This window comes from Neopsephotus bourkii, unplaced genomic scaffold (assembly GCF_033783945.1).
Source record: "Neopsephotus bourkii isolate Nb327-2 ecotype Australia unplaced genomic scaffold, CSIRO-AGI_Nbou_v1 NB_923, whole genome shotgun sequence".
In the NCBI taxonomy this organism is placed as follows: domain Eukaryota; kingdom Metazoa; phylum Chordata; class Aves; order Psittaciformes; family Psittacidae; genus Neopsephotus; species Neopsephotus bourkii.
The window spans coordinates 2,546,294-2,565,102 of record NW_026901417.1 but is presented as its reverse complement, the minus strand read 5'-3'; the positions used below and the strand labels follow the sequence as shown (position 1 = coordinate 2,565,102).

Below are 18,809 nucleotides of genomic sequence, written 5' to 3'. Positions count from 1 at the left end.
TTTGCCTAAGGTTGTCTAGAACAGCACATCAAACTACTACTCTCTGCATGTCCTGTACATACTCATTGTACAAGCAGATTAAAAATACTATGCTCATAATAAAAATAGTTTTGTGACAAGTTAAAAATTCACAGCTAACTTTCAGAAATAGTTGAGAATTAAATAATTTCAACTGAAATGCCTAACCCAAATCTTGTAATTGTGCAAAGGCCATAAAAACACCTTTTAATTATGACCTTACGTAGTGTTGCCTGCAGCTACCCTTGAGATAATCCAGTTGGGTTTTCAAGAGTCTTGAAAAGCATTCTGGACATAGGTGGAGGATTTACAGCATGATCACCCTTTGAGAAGCCAGTGGCCATCAGAAATGTCGATAAACAGGGTGCCCGTAGGTGTATGTACACCCACTCAGCATGGAAGGGACATGCTCTGGGACATGCTGCACACAACAGGACCTTTCAGTGGGGATGTGGGTTCTAGAGAAGCTTGTGGCTAGAAGGTTTCTCAACCCCAACATGAAGCAACTTGTCACGACAGCAGAAAGGCAGGTACATGCTGCGGTCAGTCCCAGGGTACCTGGACTTACTCATTCAAAACCAGCCCTTAAAACTGGCTGTTCTGCTTCCCATGCAGGTCCAGTGACTGAGCAGGGTTTTGGTAGGTGTATCTCTCATTTCTTCGTGACACAGTCTTATCAAAATGTAAAAAGGGAACAGTTTTCAAAGCCTCAGCAGAGCTCCTGTTCCCTGATAAAGCTTCATTCTGAAACAGTAAGTTTTGTCAGATTACCATCAGAGTTTAGACAAAGATGTATTTACATCATAGCATTTGAAAGGGATTTTGCTGAGCCTGGAAATCTCAATGCTCAGGAACATGCTCTCCCAAATGCAAGGAAATGCATATTTAGTCCATTTCTCAAAGAAGACAAATATTGATAGTTGTAGTTTCTACCACTAGCAGTGCAGTGTTGGAGTACCTGTTACTGCTGAACAGTATCAGCAAGCATCTTAGCTTGAAGATGCATTGTCCTTTTTTATATTGTGTCTGGTTAGGGGTCCTCACTGTATTAGGGAAATAACTTTTGCAGAGTTTAAAAGAAACCCTAAACTCAGCAACCAGTCTGTATTACAGTTAGAGCTTGACCTTGTAAAACACAAAGATCATTCCCAAAAGACGTAGAAATATTCCTTGACTAACTTTTAAGCAGAATAATTTGTATTTTAAGTAATAGTACAGAAGTTATTGCCAGGGTTTTATAAATATAAACAGACTGAACAAAACCCCAGTCTTTTTAGTATTTGTGTATGAGGACCATCAGTACAGGGCTTCTTTCACTGTGCTCTGTGTTATGATATCAGTTTTCCTTGCCATGATATCATAGCAAAATATGTCATAACACAAGTGAAGGATGAGGGGTAGCAGGATGAAATAGTGCCCACTCCCTGGTTACGTCCTGATACAGCCTACGCTTGGTTATAACAGCAAAGTTCATTTATCAAGGGATAGTCACTGGTTCCTTCCATTCATTATTGACACCCTAGGAAGAACATGTGGCACTTTTCTCATTTCTGTCTAGCTACATAAGTCTGGTGTAGAACAACTGATTTCTAGTAAAGTGCAAGAAGATAGACAGGAATTGGGATAATCTGTATTTGCTGATGTGCACAACATCAAAACAAGGCAGGACACCGCCTATAGTAAAGTTTATGATCAGCGTCATCTCAATAGGACTTCCAATTTTGTGCAGGACTTTTGGTTCTGAAGGAGCTTTTTTTACTGTGGGTTTTCATGATCCTTGCTAATTTCTACTCTGAAGCATTAGCATCCGTCAACAGCATTCTGGTCATGAATTACCACTGTTTCGTTCTGTTCTAACACCCCCAGAGACTTGTAGTAGATGCTAAGTCTCCTCTGTTGGATGCCATACCACAGAGCCCTGAAACACAGCTCCTCCTGAGCTCCAAAGCAGACTCATACTGACTTCCTGATACTCTGATCTCTTCCCTAGGAGTTACTGGGGGCAAAAGGTGGGGAATGAGGCGCATCACCCCCAGAGCTGACATGGGGGGAGGCAGCATTGCCATGTCATTTGTGCTGTGTGCTGCTTTCCCATCCTTCCTCCCAGTGCCTGCCCTCTGCTCTCATGGGTCAGCCTTTGGCAGCAGTGTGTCCACAGGACAGCCCTGCAGCACCACCTCTGCCTGGCCTGGGCCCCTTCCAGCTCTCAAGCAGTTTGAACCTACACAGGGTCATTTGGCTGGGCTCTCTCCTCTGCACATGAGCTTCTGGCAGCCTACAGAGCATGATCCTGTATCTGTATCGATCTTATTTCTCTCCATTGCGGCAAATGAATCTTGGTTTAGAATGATAGGGAGGATTTGTCATACTCATAGTTTATCTGGTGCCTTCTTGATGCTTTGCTAGAGTTCTTAGTGCTGCCCCCAGTAAGGCCACGGTACACATCCTGTAAAAAAACCCATGTACAATCAAGTAGAAAATTCCAAATTAGAATACTGTTTCACAAAGCAAATGAGCTTTCATGGATTTTAAATTTCAGTGCCTCCATATGTCCTGCAGCCTGCTTTGAAAGTGAGGGTATTTATAGCTGTCACTTCCAAAATACTACAGTAAAACAACACCATACAGTTTATAGTCACAGCAGTTTGGGTGATTGTTTTTATAAGGTTGCAAAATGCTGCTTGATTTTAGAGGCAGAAGTTTGCTAAAATAGTTGCCAGAATGGTAGGAATTGACATGTTAGAATCAAAATAGAATATAATCAAAATAGAGTTTGTCTTGGGGAAGACTTAGTTTTCTCCAGATTTTCTATACGAGATCTGTGAGAACCTCTCTTTCTGACTCACTGCCATTATAATTCACGTGTTTCACCTTAATGACCATTTCTGGTTTCTTGCTGTACAGGTATTGTTGAAAACAGAGATTTCTCTCCCATCAGATTGCCTCTGTGTTGAATTAGGTAAATCCAGTTGTGGGGACAGAGGTGTTTTAGATTGATTTCCAGGTTCAGATTTACTTGATAGTGTCCTTACACACTAAGATCATGTCAAAACTTGTATTGATGTCAGTGACTACCAGAGAAATTGGTGCCTTAGACCCAGCCCTATGAGGTGGGGCTGCTGGCAGCTGGAGGCTTCTGCTGTGCAGGGGCTGGCTGGAATAGCCAGTGTCAAGTCAACTCCCATTCCATGTGGTGGGAATTGGTGTGGCCCAGCATTTTGCTGCCTCTGTAGGACACTTATTTAGTTTATAAGCCATTTTAACCCTCTGTTTTGAATGAAGAAGTCCCAGTTGAGGTATATTTGCCTCTTCTTGGTTATCCAGCACACTAATCCAATTCAAGCATAAGAAGGTTTGTATTAAAATTCATTTAAATTAAAGCTTTGCTCTTTTCATCCACCTGAGCTTTTAGATTTCTTTAATGCCCCCATTTCTAAAAAGGTGATACAAAACCTGCCAGCTTCTCCTTTGGCTCCCCACTTGTGTAAAGCAGGTGTAAAACATTCCTGCATACAGATAGGATTTTAGACCTGCTTCCTTCAGTCAAGGTAGAAGGCAGTGGGAAATCTGGCTCAACGTTTCTGCATTGCTCTTTGTGTTTGCTGGGACAAACAGCGCTTTCTGTGTGGAGCTGGTGCTTTCCTGCAGGGCCAGCCCTGCCAGTGCCGAGAGCTGCTGGTGGCTGAGCCCCGGCTATCCTGCGACTGTGCGTTGTGCAAACCAACCAGAGCAGGGCAAGGACATCTTCTGCTGCTTGTTTATTGATTTAGGGCTCTTCCTGCCTGTTTCTGGGAAAGCAAAACTGAATAAAAGGCCACCTAAATTATTTCACTCTTAATTTCCTTTCTCCAAAATTAGATTGAGTCTGATGCATATTCCACAAATAAATTACATGGCGCTAGCGTGGTTAAATGAACTTTGCCTGGGGATTATTGGAAAGATAAATATTTAAACACTGCACTTGAGGTAAGTCATGTTTATGCAGCATCTGGGGGTTTTGTTGCTACTTTTTATTCCTGCATTTTTTCCCCCATTGTGGCTTTTCGACTCAGCTCAACCACGAGGACATGAAAGCCAGGGTGAACACCACCTTCCAGAGACTGGGCTTTCTCTATGGCTGCCTGCAGAGGGCTTTGCTCTTTTCTGAGCAGATGAGCTTTGCCTCCTTTTGCATACAGCTTGAATTACATCTCGCGTTTTGTTTTGGTTAGAAGAATTCAGAGTACATTCCGAAGAGCTCAAATGATAGCTCTTGGGAATAAACCAGCTTCTATTGTGTAGCTCTAAGAATTGCTCAAAAATCTTAAACTGCAGAACTCCTAAACCTTGGAGCACTTTCGTGCATGAAGCTTAAATTTTAAGAATTTATTTTAAACTAACAGACTGAAGAAATCACAGGATGGCACTCAAACCAGACTTAAACTCCAGGAAACTGCTGAGATAGGAAAGGATTGCTATGATTTCCATGACATACGGAGAAGCGCAGACAATAATACAGGTGGAGACTGTGCTGGTTACCTCTACAGTCACTCACTGGTTAAGTCCATAACCTTCACTTCAGATGACAGAAGATGGTAACAGTGCCTGTAGGTATTGTGTATGTCAAACTGGGATACTTCTTTCTACAGTAAAGAGCATGATAAGCAGATTAGTGAAATCTCTAGGTGGTCAGGTATTTAATACAATAAATCAATCCTTATCTTTGTAAGCTCATAGTACAGGGAATCTTCAATTTAAGACATTGATGCAGATAAAGTGTTAAGCAGCAATAATTGTCCTTGTTGCGACGTCAGTGAGAGAACTGTGACATTAACTGGCTGCTTAGATTTTCATGCTCATCTAATTAGGAAAACTCCTTTTCATTGTAAGTCAGCGTTGTTGTTACCAGGAACTTCTATGCATGAAATTTATACTCAGAAATTAAGCAACTGTATTGTCTATAATGGTCAGAATTTAGCAAATGGCATTTCATTTTCAGACTTGAACTTAGCTTCATAGCTCGGTCAAATTCAGAAGGAAGTGTTTTTGGTGACTAGTCACAGTCTTGTGTATAGAGCTCTGTGGGCAGTGCTGCCATCCTGCCGAGCCAGTGACCAGCAGGTTCCCCAGGCAGGTGTGAACGGGACGGGGTGGGGTTTGGTCATGGTACCTAACAGGACTGGATGCCTGTGCTCTGTCATTGATAACTTGATCTCTCATCAAACAGTTCCTTCAAAAATGACTGTGGCAAAACTGTGTCACATCCTGCAACTGAAAAATAAAACCAAGAGGTAGGATTTCTGCCCAAGAGCCTTAGGTTTGGCTGGAGTTTAGTAAAGAATAAACGGATGGGGCAGGAGTATGTTTGTAAGAAGGGGACGTCAAAACTCGGATCTACACACATCCTAGGGTGAACCTACACCCACCAGAGTGATGGTGCTGCCAGCTGCCTCTAGTTGCAATGTGTGGTTTGTTTCTTTGTAAAACACAAGTGGAGTTTATTTTGTCAGGTTCACTGGGAGGACATGACTCTTGTTAATATGTTCAAGTAACAGGAGGTTTTCACATGCTGCTGCTGCTACAGGGGAACTGCAAGCACGGTTGGAAGGAAATCATAGCAGTGAATTCAGGAAGGAGGGAAGTATGAAGTACTTCTTAGCAAGAAGTACTATGGTAAACTGATTTTGCTTTTTATTTTTCATTAAAGTGCACTGAACATACAGGTAGCAGCATAGTGTAAAAACAGGGCATTTCTCCATGAGCATAGCATCTATCAGATGATTGCTCATAAGCTTATTCTGTTCTTTAGCTGCCCAGAGGCCAGTGTTGCAGCATCTGTTTCAGCACCTTCCTGTCTTGGGTTCAGCAGTAGCATTCATTTTTCTCCTTAGTAGCTGGTGCAGTGATGTGTTTTTCACTTTCAGCCTGGGAACAGCACTGATAACACCGATGGTTTTAGTTGTTGCTCAGTAATGGTTACTCGAATCAAGGACTTTTCAGTCTCATGCTCTGTCAGGGAGGAGGGGAAGCCGGGAGGAAGCAGAGGCAGGACACCTGACCCAAACTAGCCAGAGGGGTATTCCATACCACAGCACGTCATGCCCACTATATAAACTGGGGGCAGTTACCTGGAAGGGCTAGATCACTGCTTGGGTGAGGCTGGGTATTGGTCAGTGGGTGGTGAGAGGTTGTATTCTCTTCCCTTGTTATTTCCCTTATCATTATTATTATTGGTGGTAGCAGCAGTGGTTTGTGTTATACTTTAGTTGCTGGACTGCTCTTACAACCTGTGGGAGTTACATTCTTTTAATTCTCCTCCCCATCCCTCTGGGAGCTGCGGGGAAGAAGAGGGGAGTGAGCAAGCGGCTGCGTGGTTCTGAGTTAATGGTGGGGCTCAGACCACGACACTTCCTTTCCACAGAGCACTTTTTGTTCTGTTCCTTGGTTTGGGTTGTTGGCTGTTTGGTTTGTTTGTTTAACATGTCACATCCAGCTGTGTGTAGCTGGTTCCTCCGCACAGCCTATGTGGCAGGGCCATGGTGACCCCGGCACAGCAAGCACCCCAAGCGTGGGAAGGTTGGCGTGCCATGTACTGTTATATCCCCATGGATATACACTGGTGCTTTGAGTGATGCTCATGGGTACTTTTACAAACACTTACCATTTGGATAACAAGTCTTGCAGAAGAATAAGGATTCCTTCCTTTTCTCAACAAGAAAAAAAATCCTCTACCACTTTTGAGACAGTAACTGTATGTTTTACCTTTAACTGGCTCTTCTCAGGTTTTGGCTGGCAGGGTGTGCTTAGTTTTGAATCTGAAATCTGTCCTGAACACAGCCAAGTTGGCTGGTTACTACTGTGCATCTCCAGATCAGAGGTCAGGAGCTTTCAAGCTTTTCGTGTTCCTGAAGTCTTCTGGAGCCCATGTTTTCAATGACTATCTGATGTCAAGGGCTGTTCTCACTGTACTTGCTTGCTCTTTTGAGCACTTATATCACTTGATCAGTGTTCATTCAGTGTAATTATTACTATGTGGGGTGAGAACAGAAGACAGGTCAGCCCTAAATCTGTTAGGAAAACAACATATACAACATATTGGAAACTCCTTGATGTTTCAGAAGAGCAGTACAGTGTTGTTTTGCAGATTTCATGCATTTAAAATAGGTTCTGACCAGTAACTAATAAATCTTTGAACAGAAGTTGTGTTTGAATCCAATTTGCAAATCATCCTAGCATCACAGAAAAGGAATGTTGGATGTAATAACTTATGTCAACAGAAGAGTAAAAATCCAAAGCAGTTAAAACCTTAATGGGGATGATTTGATAACTTACTGATTCCAATACCAGCAGTTTCAAATAGCTTTGTGGTATCACACTAGCCAACCCAATAGATTACATGACCGGATTGTGAGACTTGATGACATGAGAAACATGCTGCTGTGATGCACACTTGTCTTAATTCAACAACTTCAGAATATTGGGTCAAATCTCTGCCTGGATTCAGTAATTCCATCAGTGTAAATCCTGTTTGAGATAGTTCTTTGCCTGTTTGTAAATCTAAAGAGTTCCCTTGCAGCTGTAATGATTTGCTAGTTGCCTGTCAATGGTGTGGGAAACAAAGAGCAAGTGGGAAATTGGAGAACTAATGTTTGTCATGAGTTCCCTGTGTACTCTCTTGGCTCTGAAGAAACTAACATTAGTGACCCTGGTGAAGCATGAATGGGGGATCTGACCCAGTGAGGGGTGCAGAGGGCTTGCTGCCTGTGTTCTTACCAGGAATTTAAAAGAAAGAATATTAGAGTTGCTGCTACGAGTGCTTTGAACATACAAGTCTTGTCCATTAGTCTCCAGTCTGCCTGTGGATATGATGGAGTCGAGAGCTCATGTGATTTAGAAGCTGGAGTGTGAGCCTGTTTGTTAGCTCCTGTAGTCCCAGTGCAAGTACGTGGCTGAAAAATTAAATCCACCCGTTTTAGAAAAACCACTCCTGTGAGGACCACGACTAACTTCAGATGTGTTCACCTAAAGAACCGGATTAGGCCTGTTACAGAGTCACTGGCACTCAGCACCATTGCAAGAGTTATTTTCAGCTGTACTGCCTTGCAAATAATGAAATAACTGGTAGGGATGTAAAATAAAGTGATGGTGAAGAGTTAATAAGCAGCATGCAGATACACAACAGCTCTTGAATGAGAAATACTAATATAAAGTTCTTCGGGCAGGGAAAAGATAGACATGTTATTAAAGACGTGAAGATTTTTCAGACAGGATATTACAGTCACACTTTAAGGCCATATCTACTGCTGGATTTCCATGACAGATTTAATCACTTCTAATATTCAATCCCTCATTCTCCTCTGTCCTTGAACCCTCCGCAGTGCTGTTCCCCAGGACAGGATTGGAGTGCTGGCACTTGGGAAGTGCCTGCTCTGTCAGAGGTTTAAAGTGTTACTGCTATAATCCTTCAGATCACATCAGTCACGAGTGAGCACCAGCTCGAAGGTGCCCCGTGGTCACACCCAGTAGATTTGCCTGGACATTAAGCTGGTAAATGTAATTCACACTATTAGTGACAGAAACGCTTAGGGCATCTCATTTTAGTAAAGCAACTGCCACGCTAAGTGTGTCTCTGTTTGAAAGTTAGGGATGACTTCTGCTACCCAGGTTTTAAAAGGATTTTGCTTCAAACGATGTTTTACTACTGCCTTTTATCTGCAAAATACAGTCTATTTGCTCTCCTGGGGAACGTCTTCAAGTTTACAGATCGAAGTAGTACCTACTGGTAGTAGTACCTAGTCCAGTCGTGGAAGTAAGCTGTGCATCTTATTCTAAGTTACGGTTCCATTGAAATGAGACTTTATGTGTATTTAAAAGAACAATATAAAAAGTTAAAACCACAGAAATGAAACTGTCAGCTGAATCTCTATCTTTAGGAGCTGATGAAACATTTTCATCAGTCACTTGGTGACATTATTTTGGTTAATGATCTTGTATTAGCAAATACTAGTAAGGTATCTCAACTGGTTTGTATGTATGTTCCTACAACGAGCCATGACAGTTTTTCCAGTTGCTGCTAATATTTATTACCAATCTGATCCTACTCACATGTAACTACAGAAAATTGTATTGCATGCTTGACATGTGTTCTGCTCTCTAACTAATAATGATCATTTGTGCATTGTTATTTAAGTTATGATAGAGATCCTGTTTATGGTTGCTGTTGTTAATACTGAGATGTATTTCATGTCTGTTATGTGCAAGGAGTCATGCAGTGTAGTCCATTTCCATCTCTGCCAGTTTTTAACTGTCACAGTAGAATTTATACTTTCTGAATTCAAGAAAACCTTTGAAAAATAAGCAGTATTTTTGTGTAAAACAGCTTTTTCCCCCTCAACAATGCATTTCAAAGAAAACATGAGTCCTGTTTATATCAGCTCTAAATGGAGCGGTTCGTTGGTACCTGCTAGATCTTCTTTCCAGGTATCTCTCTGTCAAGTAATTATAATGTAAATTAAAAGGAGACCCATGGAGCTGGGAAGTTTTCACTGATACCGTCACAGCTGTATCATACAGAACGTTTACCCAGATGCATGAAAAGTCCTGAGACTTCCTGTTCTATTAAGCCAGAAGTTCCTGTCAAAGGGCATCCCAGTCTGTGCTGGGATGTGGTATCCACCTGAAATCTGGGTATTGGACTCCAGAGCAAAATGAACTCTGTTGTCTCAGATTATGTCAGTGCATTTTTCTGAGGGAGAAAGCAGAGTTGTTAGTTTGTTTGGTTTGTTGGTTTTTTTTTTCTAATGTGAGTTAGTGTTCCTGTGGCACATAGAGGATTGCATGGCTTTGGAATCATGGGAAGATACGTGGTCCTCTTAATTACAGGAGTGCCATTAGCACTGCAGTGGAGGTCTGCCAGCATTTCCATTACAAACTCGGTTCAGTGGTTTATAGCTCAGTCATAAAAAAGCGGTGCTGCCCCTCTGAAGGTTGAGTCAGGCATCATTTGTTCCTCCTTCTCCCCCAAAACCTTTGGAGAAAAGGTGTCTAGTTTTAAAACCCGAAAGCAGTAGAGAAGTGACTTGATGGTGACCATGCAGGACTTTGCATTCCTACTTTCTAGCAGGAACTTTATTCTTATATTGCTGTAGAGGTGGCCTTTACTGTATAATGCTTTTGGATGTCTGTTTGGCTATTTTGAAACTCATCAATTGTTTTCATGCCTACGTGCCTTAGATTGGTTAGATTGAAACAGATCCGTGAGCAGCAGTTAAATATATTTTAGATTTAAGGACCAATGCTTAAAGTGATTCCTAACTGAGAGTTAAATAAAAGACTTTCAGTTTTCATAGTTACGGATTCCTATGCCTTAGTCAAAGTGCCCAGATTTTCTGCACAAGATACGAGTTACTTTATGCAGGCATTGAAATGTGGCAGCCACAGTTTCGCATGAAATAGAAAGCACCAAGAGATGGGTTTCAGAATGATCTGCTCTCCCGTGGTGGTAATCCTTGACTTCAAACCTTGAGGATGCAGTGTCAGAAGGTAGATGACATCCCCACTTAACTAATGTACAAAACTAACTAGGATTCCAAACATTGCATTTCCTGTGGGAAATGTTTTGTGGCTGAAAGTCTTTAGATCAAATGTAGTTTTCTCCTGAGAAGACATACTAGCGCTAGCTCGAGGTTTGATGCAGAGATCAGTGACAAACCTCCATGGCCTGTGTTGCATAGCTGACAGCTGTAGTTTCACGCTTTGAAAACTGGTACATTGAAAGGGTCGATCCAAAGATTCCTCCTTTTTCTGATGAGGCAGACCAGAAACTGATGTTCTGTCAAAACAAAAAGAAGTGACGTAGGTGTGCTTTGTGGATGTCCTTTACGTGTTTTAAAAACAAAATCAGAACAACCTATATTACATTTTAGGAAGGTCAGAGAAAGCCCATGAAAAAGAAAAGAAAGAGATCTGGGTATTGTATGGGGGATCTGATGGTAAGTGGTGTAGAACAGGGACCTGGCCGTGAGTGCCCACTTGTTCTTGTGCAGGTTTGCCTTCAGTTGCGGTAGTTTTAAGGCAGCAATCCTTAAATCATTCTGAAAACACATGTTTAAAGTATAGGAAAAGCGTATGTGAATCTGAATTAGCTTTATAACCCTGTGAGTAGGTTTGCATGTCACCACAAGCCGAGTGACATTCCTGTGCTTTATCTCTTTATCTTAATGTCAGTCTTTGGAATCCCGGGGCATTTTCCCTTTAGATAGGCGTGTGTGTTTGTGAGTTGCTGTGCAGTGTTGTGCAGAGCACAGTGGGATAAGCGTGAACACCAGTTAATCTCTTGACAATCCTTTGAAAGTGTTTGGAAAGTCATCTTCTCATAAGTTCTCTGAGAATTCTTAGTTTAGTTTTTCAAGCACCAGCTTTGCATTTGATTGTGTTAAAGTTTGGTACTAAATGAAGGTTTCAGACCCTGTAACACTCTCTGTGCTGCTGCTGCTGCCCAGTGTAAGTACATGTCAAAGGTGTTCCGGTCTTTATTTCTAGTTACAATCCTTTTCTGCTCAGTATTTGTATTTATGCTTTGTTGGGAGATACCATGATTGAGAGATCTAAAACTGCTTCAAATGAATGATGGAAGTAAAACTGGATATTCGCAGAGCTTTCTGAGATACAGAGCCATATTCATATGTCTTAGTATATTTGATTTCCTAGTCAATGGCTGAATTATTACTTGCATTCTGTGCAGAAGCTGGAGCCTTCTCTATAAAACTTGGATATTTGGGAACAGAAGCTAGGATCTGCCTTTAAAGAAAGGGGTTTTGGTGAATTAGACATCATTGCTTTCATAAGTGGTCGCAAAAAGAATTTGCAGCCTTGCTAAATAATAGAAGTCAAAGGGGAGAATAAAGAAGATGATTACTTTGTCATCATTAACGATCATAACCTTGGAGAGTGTGAGGTTAGGGGTCAGAAAACACCGCAACAAACCATAAAATAGGAAATAGCATAAATTCAGTCCAAAAAGTGAAGTCAAAAGAAAGTTCAGATGCTCGTACACCATCTGGATGTACTGGGAATAAAACGACACTGAAAACGCATGCAGTAACTCATAAGCGCATACATAGCTGTATGGAGCTGAGCAGCAGTTCAGGTAACCCCATGGCAAGAACAGCTTTGGCTGCATTATGGTCATGCTTAAATAATTTTCATGAATGATGTAGTTTAATCATTTAACTCCTGGTTGCTGTCTCTAATATCTCTAATACATCTTTCTTGTTTCCCCCCTTAGCTAACAATGCCAACATTTCCCGTTGTTGTGAAGATTGGACATGCTCATTCAGGCATGGGAAAGGTGCAGATGCTACTTATTGCATGTTAGGAGGCTGGGTGTTTGTCTAAAATAACACGCATGTTCTGTTGTTTCCTGGATAGTTTAACTTTTCATTGTCCATTTTCTGTCTCGGATCCCTACCCCTGCAAATCCCTGCTTGTCCATTAGTCGAGAAGGCATCTCTCTTTAGGAAAATATTAAACCCCATAATGCTTCACTTTGAAGCCTTTTCAGTTTATGCATTGTCCTCTCTAGGGCGTTCTTTGAAACATGCTGAGATGCTTTCTCAAAGCAGAACCTTACGTATGAATTTAGTTGACTGAAATGAAACTATGTAAGAGTCAAGGTCTGTTTGCACAGTCCAACTTACTGGACCTGGGAGTATAGAAAGGTTTTGCCTTGGTTCTTTATTAGTTTCAGCTTGATACTGAACTTTTATTCATTTCCTATCTTAATGTATTCTCTGTGATTGTTTCATACCACTATATAACTGCTGCTTTCTTTCTCCAAAGTAATTGCATTTCAGTGGTGAGTACAGCTGTTTTGATATCACTTCTCTCACAATGCTGGTTCAGTGGGAAATGATGTAAATCTGGCTATCATTGATAGAGGTGGAAATTTCTAGTCATTATAAATTAACCACTTTCTGTCACTGGAAACACTTCAGTGGTGTAAGAGTTTTAGATTTTAAGCCAAATCATCAGAGAATTTATCATCTTGAATCTCCAAAAGCTCCATGAACATAGTATTTGCCACTAGTAATAAAAATAGAAAACTGATTAAACTGTATTTTACTCAGTAATTATGCAGTTGTACTGTATGTTATGTTCTTTTGCCTATGGCTGTTTTGATTTATTTCACCTTTAGTAAGTCAGTGGAAATCCATCAGAATTAACAGCAGAATTAACCACTGATTCCTTAAACTGCAGTTTCTGTGGGTTGCATATGTGAAGTATTACAATGTTGATATTGTACCTCCAATGTTCACCTCTCATTCATAGAAAAGGGAAATAATGAACAGAAATGTTCAGCACATCAAATGTCTAGGAATAGATATTTTTAGCTATAAAAGATTTCGAACCCTGGAAGGTTAAATGCTGGTCTTTTGTAGTACAATGCTTACTTCGGAGTCCAAACAGAGGTTATCCTCATAACAGGCATTACAAGGAGTAGAGGTTCCATTGGTTGTAATTAGACTCACACATGCTATGAAGTTTTCAGAAACCAGGCATTGTGTCTGGTTTTGTGGCTCTCAACTGGCAAATTACTCTGTATTGTTCTCCAGCTGAGAGCTGAGAGCAAATACTTAAGCCTGATGACTTCTTTTAGCTTCACCAGACTCCGTTTAATATCTCCCTGTCAGCTGGAGCACACTGGCCCACAGGTTCCCTTTTAAGTACCAGGTGACAGTGGAAGCAAACAAGACACTGGGCCTGCAAAGACCTCCAAACTCTCCTAATACTAGATTACATGAGAAATACTAATCCCTGCCTCCTTTCCTCACCTCTGTGAACTGTACTTGGAGTCAGCATGTTAGACATCCAGTTTTCCTCTCCCGTTTTCTACTAGCCCTACTTCTCATTTCAGCCTGCTTCCTTTAAGTCAACTGGAGAGATGTGCCCTCCCTGTCCAAAAGTGATGCCTGTATCCTCTACAGTCTCCTCCTCCCTCCCACCCTAAATCAGCATTCCCCTCAATTTTTCCACCTCCCTCTTATGTCAGGATGTTGATGGATTTCAAACCATTCACCACAGTGTTCCACAACCAGGAAATCCTACTCCTAAAAGCCTGACACCTTGCAGAGAAGTGAGAAAAATGGGAAAAACTGGTCCTGCTCCCTCGAGCCAACCCTCAGTGCTCCATGTGAATGTTCACTCCTCAGGACCCCTCATCTCCTCCCTCCTGGGAGATAGGTGATGTGACAGTCATGGTGGGCTCTGTTACATCAGCAGTTTAGAGACTGAGCAAGGGCTGTGTAGAAGTCAGTGTGGCAGATCAGCGCACCTTGAAAACCCCTGAAGCCTCCAGCTCTCAGATTAATGACCCCCACTTAACAAAAATAAAAAGCAACATAAAATTCCACTGCCTATAGATTGCTTCCTACAGACAATGGGTAATATTTTCTGTAAAAAAACAGATGCTTCAATGCAGGAATGTTACCGAATCTAGAAATCAGATCAAATAGCCAATACTTTTTTAATAAACTGATGCTGTCACAAGCCATACTTCTCGTGAATGCCATTTGCAACTGAATTCTACATTTTATTCCTAATTGCTCTTTTTTCTTTTGTGTATGTTGTTTACTTGTGGTATGATGGCTGCAGATCAAGGTAGAAAACCACTACGATTTTCAGGACATAGCCAGCGTGGTAGCACTTACTCAGACCTACGCCACTACCGAACCCTTCATAGACTCCAAATATGACATCAGGATCCAAAAGATAGGCAGTAACTACAAAGCATACATGTGAGCCAATACCTTATGTTCTTTCATCCTTTTGTTTCAAATGTGATAAGCACCAATAAGATTAAGGCTGTTGGATGAGTCTCTGAGCTGATGTGCCTCTCTGGACAGACAGTGTTTTAGACTTCCAGATTTATCAAGGCTTTCTTTGAGTTGGTTGTGGCTGGGAGGAGGAGAATAAGATGCCAGGTGAGCCTGCCAGAGGGGTTTTCTTGCTAACCTTGGCTTATTTTTCCATTTACTGAAAGGAGCATTTGGAAGGGGATTTGTTTTTATAGAGGACTTGTTAAATCAGATTCCTTTGTATCTTTTCAACAACTTAGGGTCAAATTTTCTCTAAGGACATATGTGACATTCATTCGCACAAACCTGAATCATAGCACTCTAATGCAACAACGTACTCTCCTTTTAACATAACACATGTAGGAAGAATTCTAATCTCACAGTGACCTTCACATATATGGATGAAAATCTCTTCTAACTTTAGAATCCAGGTGTTTTTTTAAGGATCCTGACTATACGACAGTCTACAAGAGTGTTTCAGTTTCACAGACAACATTAAACTACAGGAGCAAAGTAGGTTATCATATAGTAGCTGAGCTATGGTAACTGTATTTATGCATATTTTCAGTCTGTTTTGATTATCAAGCAATGTAATCTGACATACATTCATTTCATTCCTGTTTTATAGACAAGTTAGATCATCTCATGTCTTTGCTCCCCCATGCATACACTTCTGAGGCACAAAAAATACAACAAAACATGGATAAATATACACACATGCATTGACATATGCACACCACACATGCAAAGATATTTCTCTAGGAACTCCTGTAACATTGGAGGGATCAGAGATTCTTTGTATGTTGATGTTCATAAGGTACAGTCAAGGTCTTTATCAGTAAAAACAACTGAATTCCAATCAAACCCATAAACCATAAGAGAAGCAAAAGTTGGAGCTGTGTTAAAGAAAATGGGTAGAATGTTTCATAATGTGAAGGACAGGGTTAGCATTAAGTGTCAAGTGATTCAGGAACAGCCAGCAAGCTCTGTGAGAAGGTAAAACCTGCACAGGGTTGGGAGAAGGGGCAAAATACTTCACCTTAGATTGATATTGGAAGGCCATGTACTCTTAACTTCTTCCCTAAGACTGTCACAAGATCCAAACTGCAGGAATCACTGCTGGCCTCTCCTGGTGTATGACTTTAAGGGGTATTTGTGTAAGAATACGAAAGATAGGGAAAGATAAGGAGCAACTCTCCAGTTCATCTGCCTCTCACTGTGCATCTGAGGGGCCCTAGCAAAGCGCAACACAGTGCTGCTGGAAATACCATTCCTGTAGTCAGGTCCCTCCAGCAGTATGGACACTCAATCCTTCTGCTTTATTCTGAACCCAGAATTACCTACATTTTGCAAAAGAAGTATGTTGAAAATCTGCATTGTCCACAATGGCAAGGCATAAGACTCAAAAAGCTTGTGAGGATCGAGAGGTTTCTGGAATCCTCTGTTGGTGACTTTCAGTGTTCTGATAGAAATGCTGACTTAAGCTCCCTACGGAATTGTAGGTGTGTTGGATGTACCCCACTTCTCCCTATAGGCAATACAGCCTCTAGCCCCTGGCTTCTTCAGGGAAGTTAATCCCAATTCTGTTTGTTTGGCTTACATTGGTGCTCCAGACTGTTACCTTTGGTGGCTTTAGCCCCATCTCTGGAGAGATCCAACCTACGTTTTGTAACAGCACCATACTGTTACGCCCCAAGGTCACCTCTCTCCTCTCTGTCCAAACCATTGCTTGATCAAGTCCCACCACTTTTCCAGACCACTTTGTGGCTTTTAATCCTCTCCTTCTGCCTAACCTTTTTTGTTGCCGTGGGTTCTCCCTTGTCCCTTTTGTTGTACTCCGTGCTATTCAGCATCCTCTCCTTCCAGTCAGCAGTCAGCCTTCTTCTGCTACCCCAGACCTTTTTATACTGCTTCTGCCTCTCCAAGGCTAGGCTGGTACTTTCCTCTCTTGTTGGAGCTTTGACAGGCAGATGCCTCCTGCTGTGCTACCCCTCCTCTGTTGTTTATAATCAGAGTTGATTTGCCTGTCTTGCAGCTCCCGAGTGGCAGAGTCTTAGGAATAAGGCCCAACTCTTACTAGTTATGACATACCACCAGATACCAGCACTCAGATGCAATGTTAGTAACTTGGTGGTTCTTTCCCTGCGGTACAAACTGGACCCTGCATTTCATAGGAGAGAGCCCTACATTTTTTTCTTTGACTGGAAGTTTAAATGCTGTTCAGCATCTGGAGTAATTCTGGAAGAGTCAGCCAATGGTAAATTTATCATTTTCAAATGCAAATGTTTCTTCACAGAAGAAGCAGTTGGCCTAGGGGACAGCAAAAATAAGCTAAAATGACAGCCTGCTCCTCCTACCTTTTATTTATTTTTAAGTTTCTACTCAGAAACTATGGGTTCATCCAAATGCTAAAAGCCTAGCAGGCATTTGTTCTCCAGATTCTTTCATACAGCTAAATCACACCCAAAACTGCAGTACCAGTCCAGTGCTACAAAGCATCATGAAGAGGAGATTTACCAAATGTCTACAGAATTCTTCATATGCACACACATACATTATGTCAGTAGAGTATCATTTCACAGCTGGTTCTCATTTTGTTCTGTGACACAGGAACAGAGTACTTAGAGAGCCACCACAAAAAAAATACCAGTGAAACATTTGGGTTTGTAGTTTAAAGAGAGTTATTAAGAGCTTCAGTTTTATAATGCTGTGGGAAATTGTGGTATAAGTGGATCCATGACTCACAGAACACTGGTGCTTATCATCTGTCAGTAGAGATTATAGCCCAAATGCAGCATTGAATCCCTCTAAATACCACAGCTCCTCAAAGCGCTGTGTGACGCATGTTTAACTGCACTTGGTGCCATTACAGAATTCATCTGACTTCAAGGAAATAGAGTTAAAAGGGTCACACACAGTGAAGAAAAACAGCAATACAAAACCACTGCATCCAGATCTTCTCTCCAAAAGCAATATTGTAAATCCATAACTTACTCGACTTTGATCCGAAGGTCAGTAAAACAAAAGGAGAGCAAATCTACACCAAAGAGCAGCAGCGCTATAGAATCACACCCTAAGCAGGCTGCCTACACAAGACTTGCAGGTAGACATTTCTATGCGTTTTTCTGATGAGAAGTCGCTGTCCCAACAGATTGTATTTTAAATGGTACTAAAGAAGGCAGAAAGGTGTTGGAGAAGGGGACGCACAAGTTACTATGAATTGTTTATACTAATCATACTTCCTTTTCCTCCAGTTTTAAAACAGTTCATTCTTCTTTGCAAAGACCTAATAGAGTGAAAATAGGTTAGTGTGAAGCACTCAAAAGTGTTAGGGTTTGTTTGGTATGTTATTCAGTGTTTAGTAAAAAAGGAAATAATGACAGTGTGAAAGATCCTTAGCAATTATCAGAACAGAAGTGAAGGAGGGAGGGGAATCTTTGTATTTCAGTAGAGGAAACCATATATGAGTTACAGAAATGATGACTAAGGTTTTAGGTGCCAGCTGGTCTGGTTGGGTGCTTTTTGTATCACTTAACCATGGTCTAATGGAAACCCTGTTGCTCCCTGGAGTTCTATGTCCAGCCCACAAGCTGCTGAGATTGCACCAGTGAGGTCTGTGTCCATAGTGTTCCTCTCAGGCCTCACCTGGTACCTGCAGCATCCTTGCAGTCAGCCAAGCAGCCGGTCAGGAGACTGCTTCAGCTTCAACAGGGACCTTTCAAATCAGGGACTGAAAGCATGGCTTAAAGCAAACCACGTTTTCTTCTCTAGTCAGTAGTGCTGAGGCTGCCTCAGTGCAGGTGAGGATGTTGAACCTTGTGGGCCTTGAGGGCAATTTAACCATTTCTTTTTATCTCTGATTTGGTCACATCTTGCTTCCTAAAAGACACTTTAAGTAGTATATTGCCTTTGAGAAATCTACAGCAGATCTGAATTGTGATTTGTGAGAAGTATTAT

General features: G+C 41.5%; 1 protein-coding gene and 1 long non-coding RNA gene across 2 annotated transcripts in view; one reads left to right on the top strand and one right to left on the bottom strand.

The window, feature by feature from the left end:
* Nucleotides 1-18,809, top strand: part of SYN2 (synapsin II) — a 172,985-nt gene that overhangs the window by 113,885 nt on the left and 40,291 nt on the right. Inside the window, exons 6-7 of the mRNA XM_061357850.1 lie at nucleotides 12,284-12,346; nucleotides 14,650-14,792. Coding sequence (XP_061213834.1) covers nucleotides 12,284-12,346; nucleotides 14,650-14,792 — 206 coding nt within the window. The remainder of the gene's footprint in view (nucleotides 1-12,283; nucleotides 12,347-14,649; nucleotides 14,793-18,809) is intronic.
* LOC133214706 (uncharacterized) overlaps nucleotides 1-18,809 on the bottom strand; it is a 33,818-nt gene that overhangs the window by 1,205 nt on the left and 13,804 nt on the right. The window lies entirely within an intron of this gene.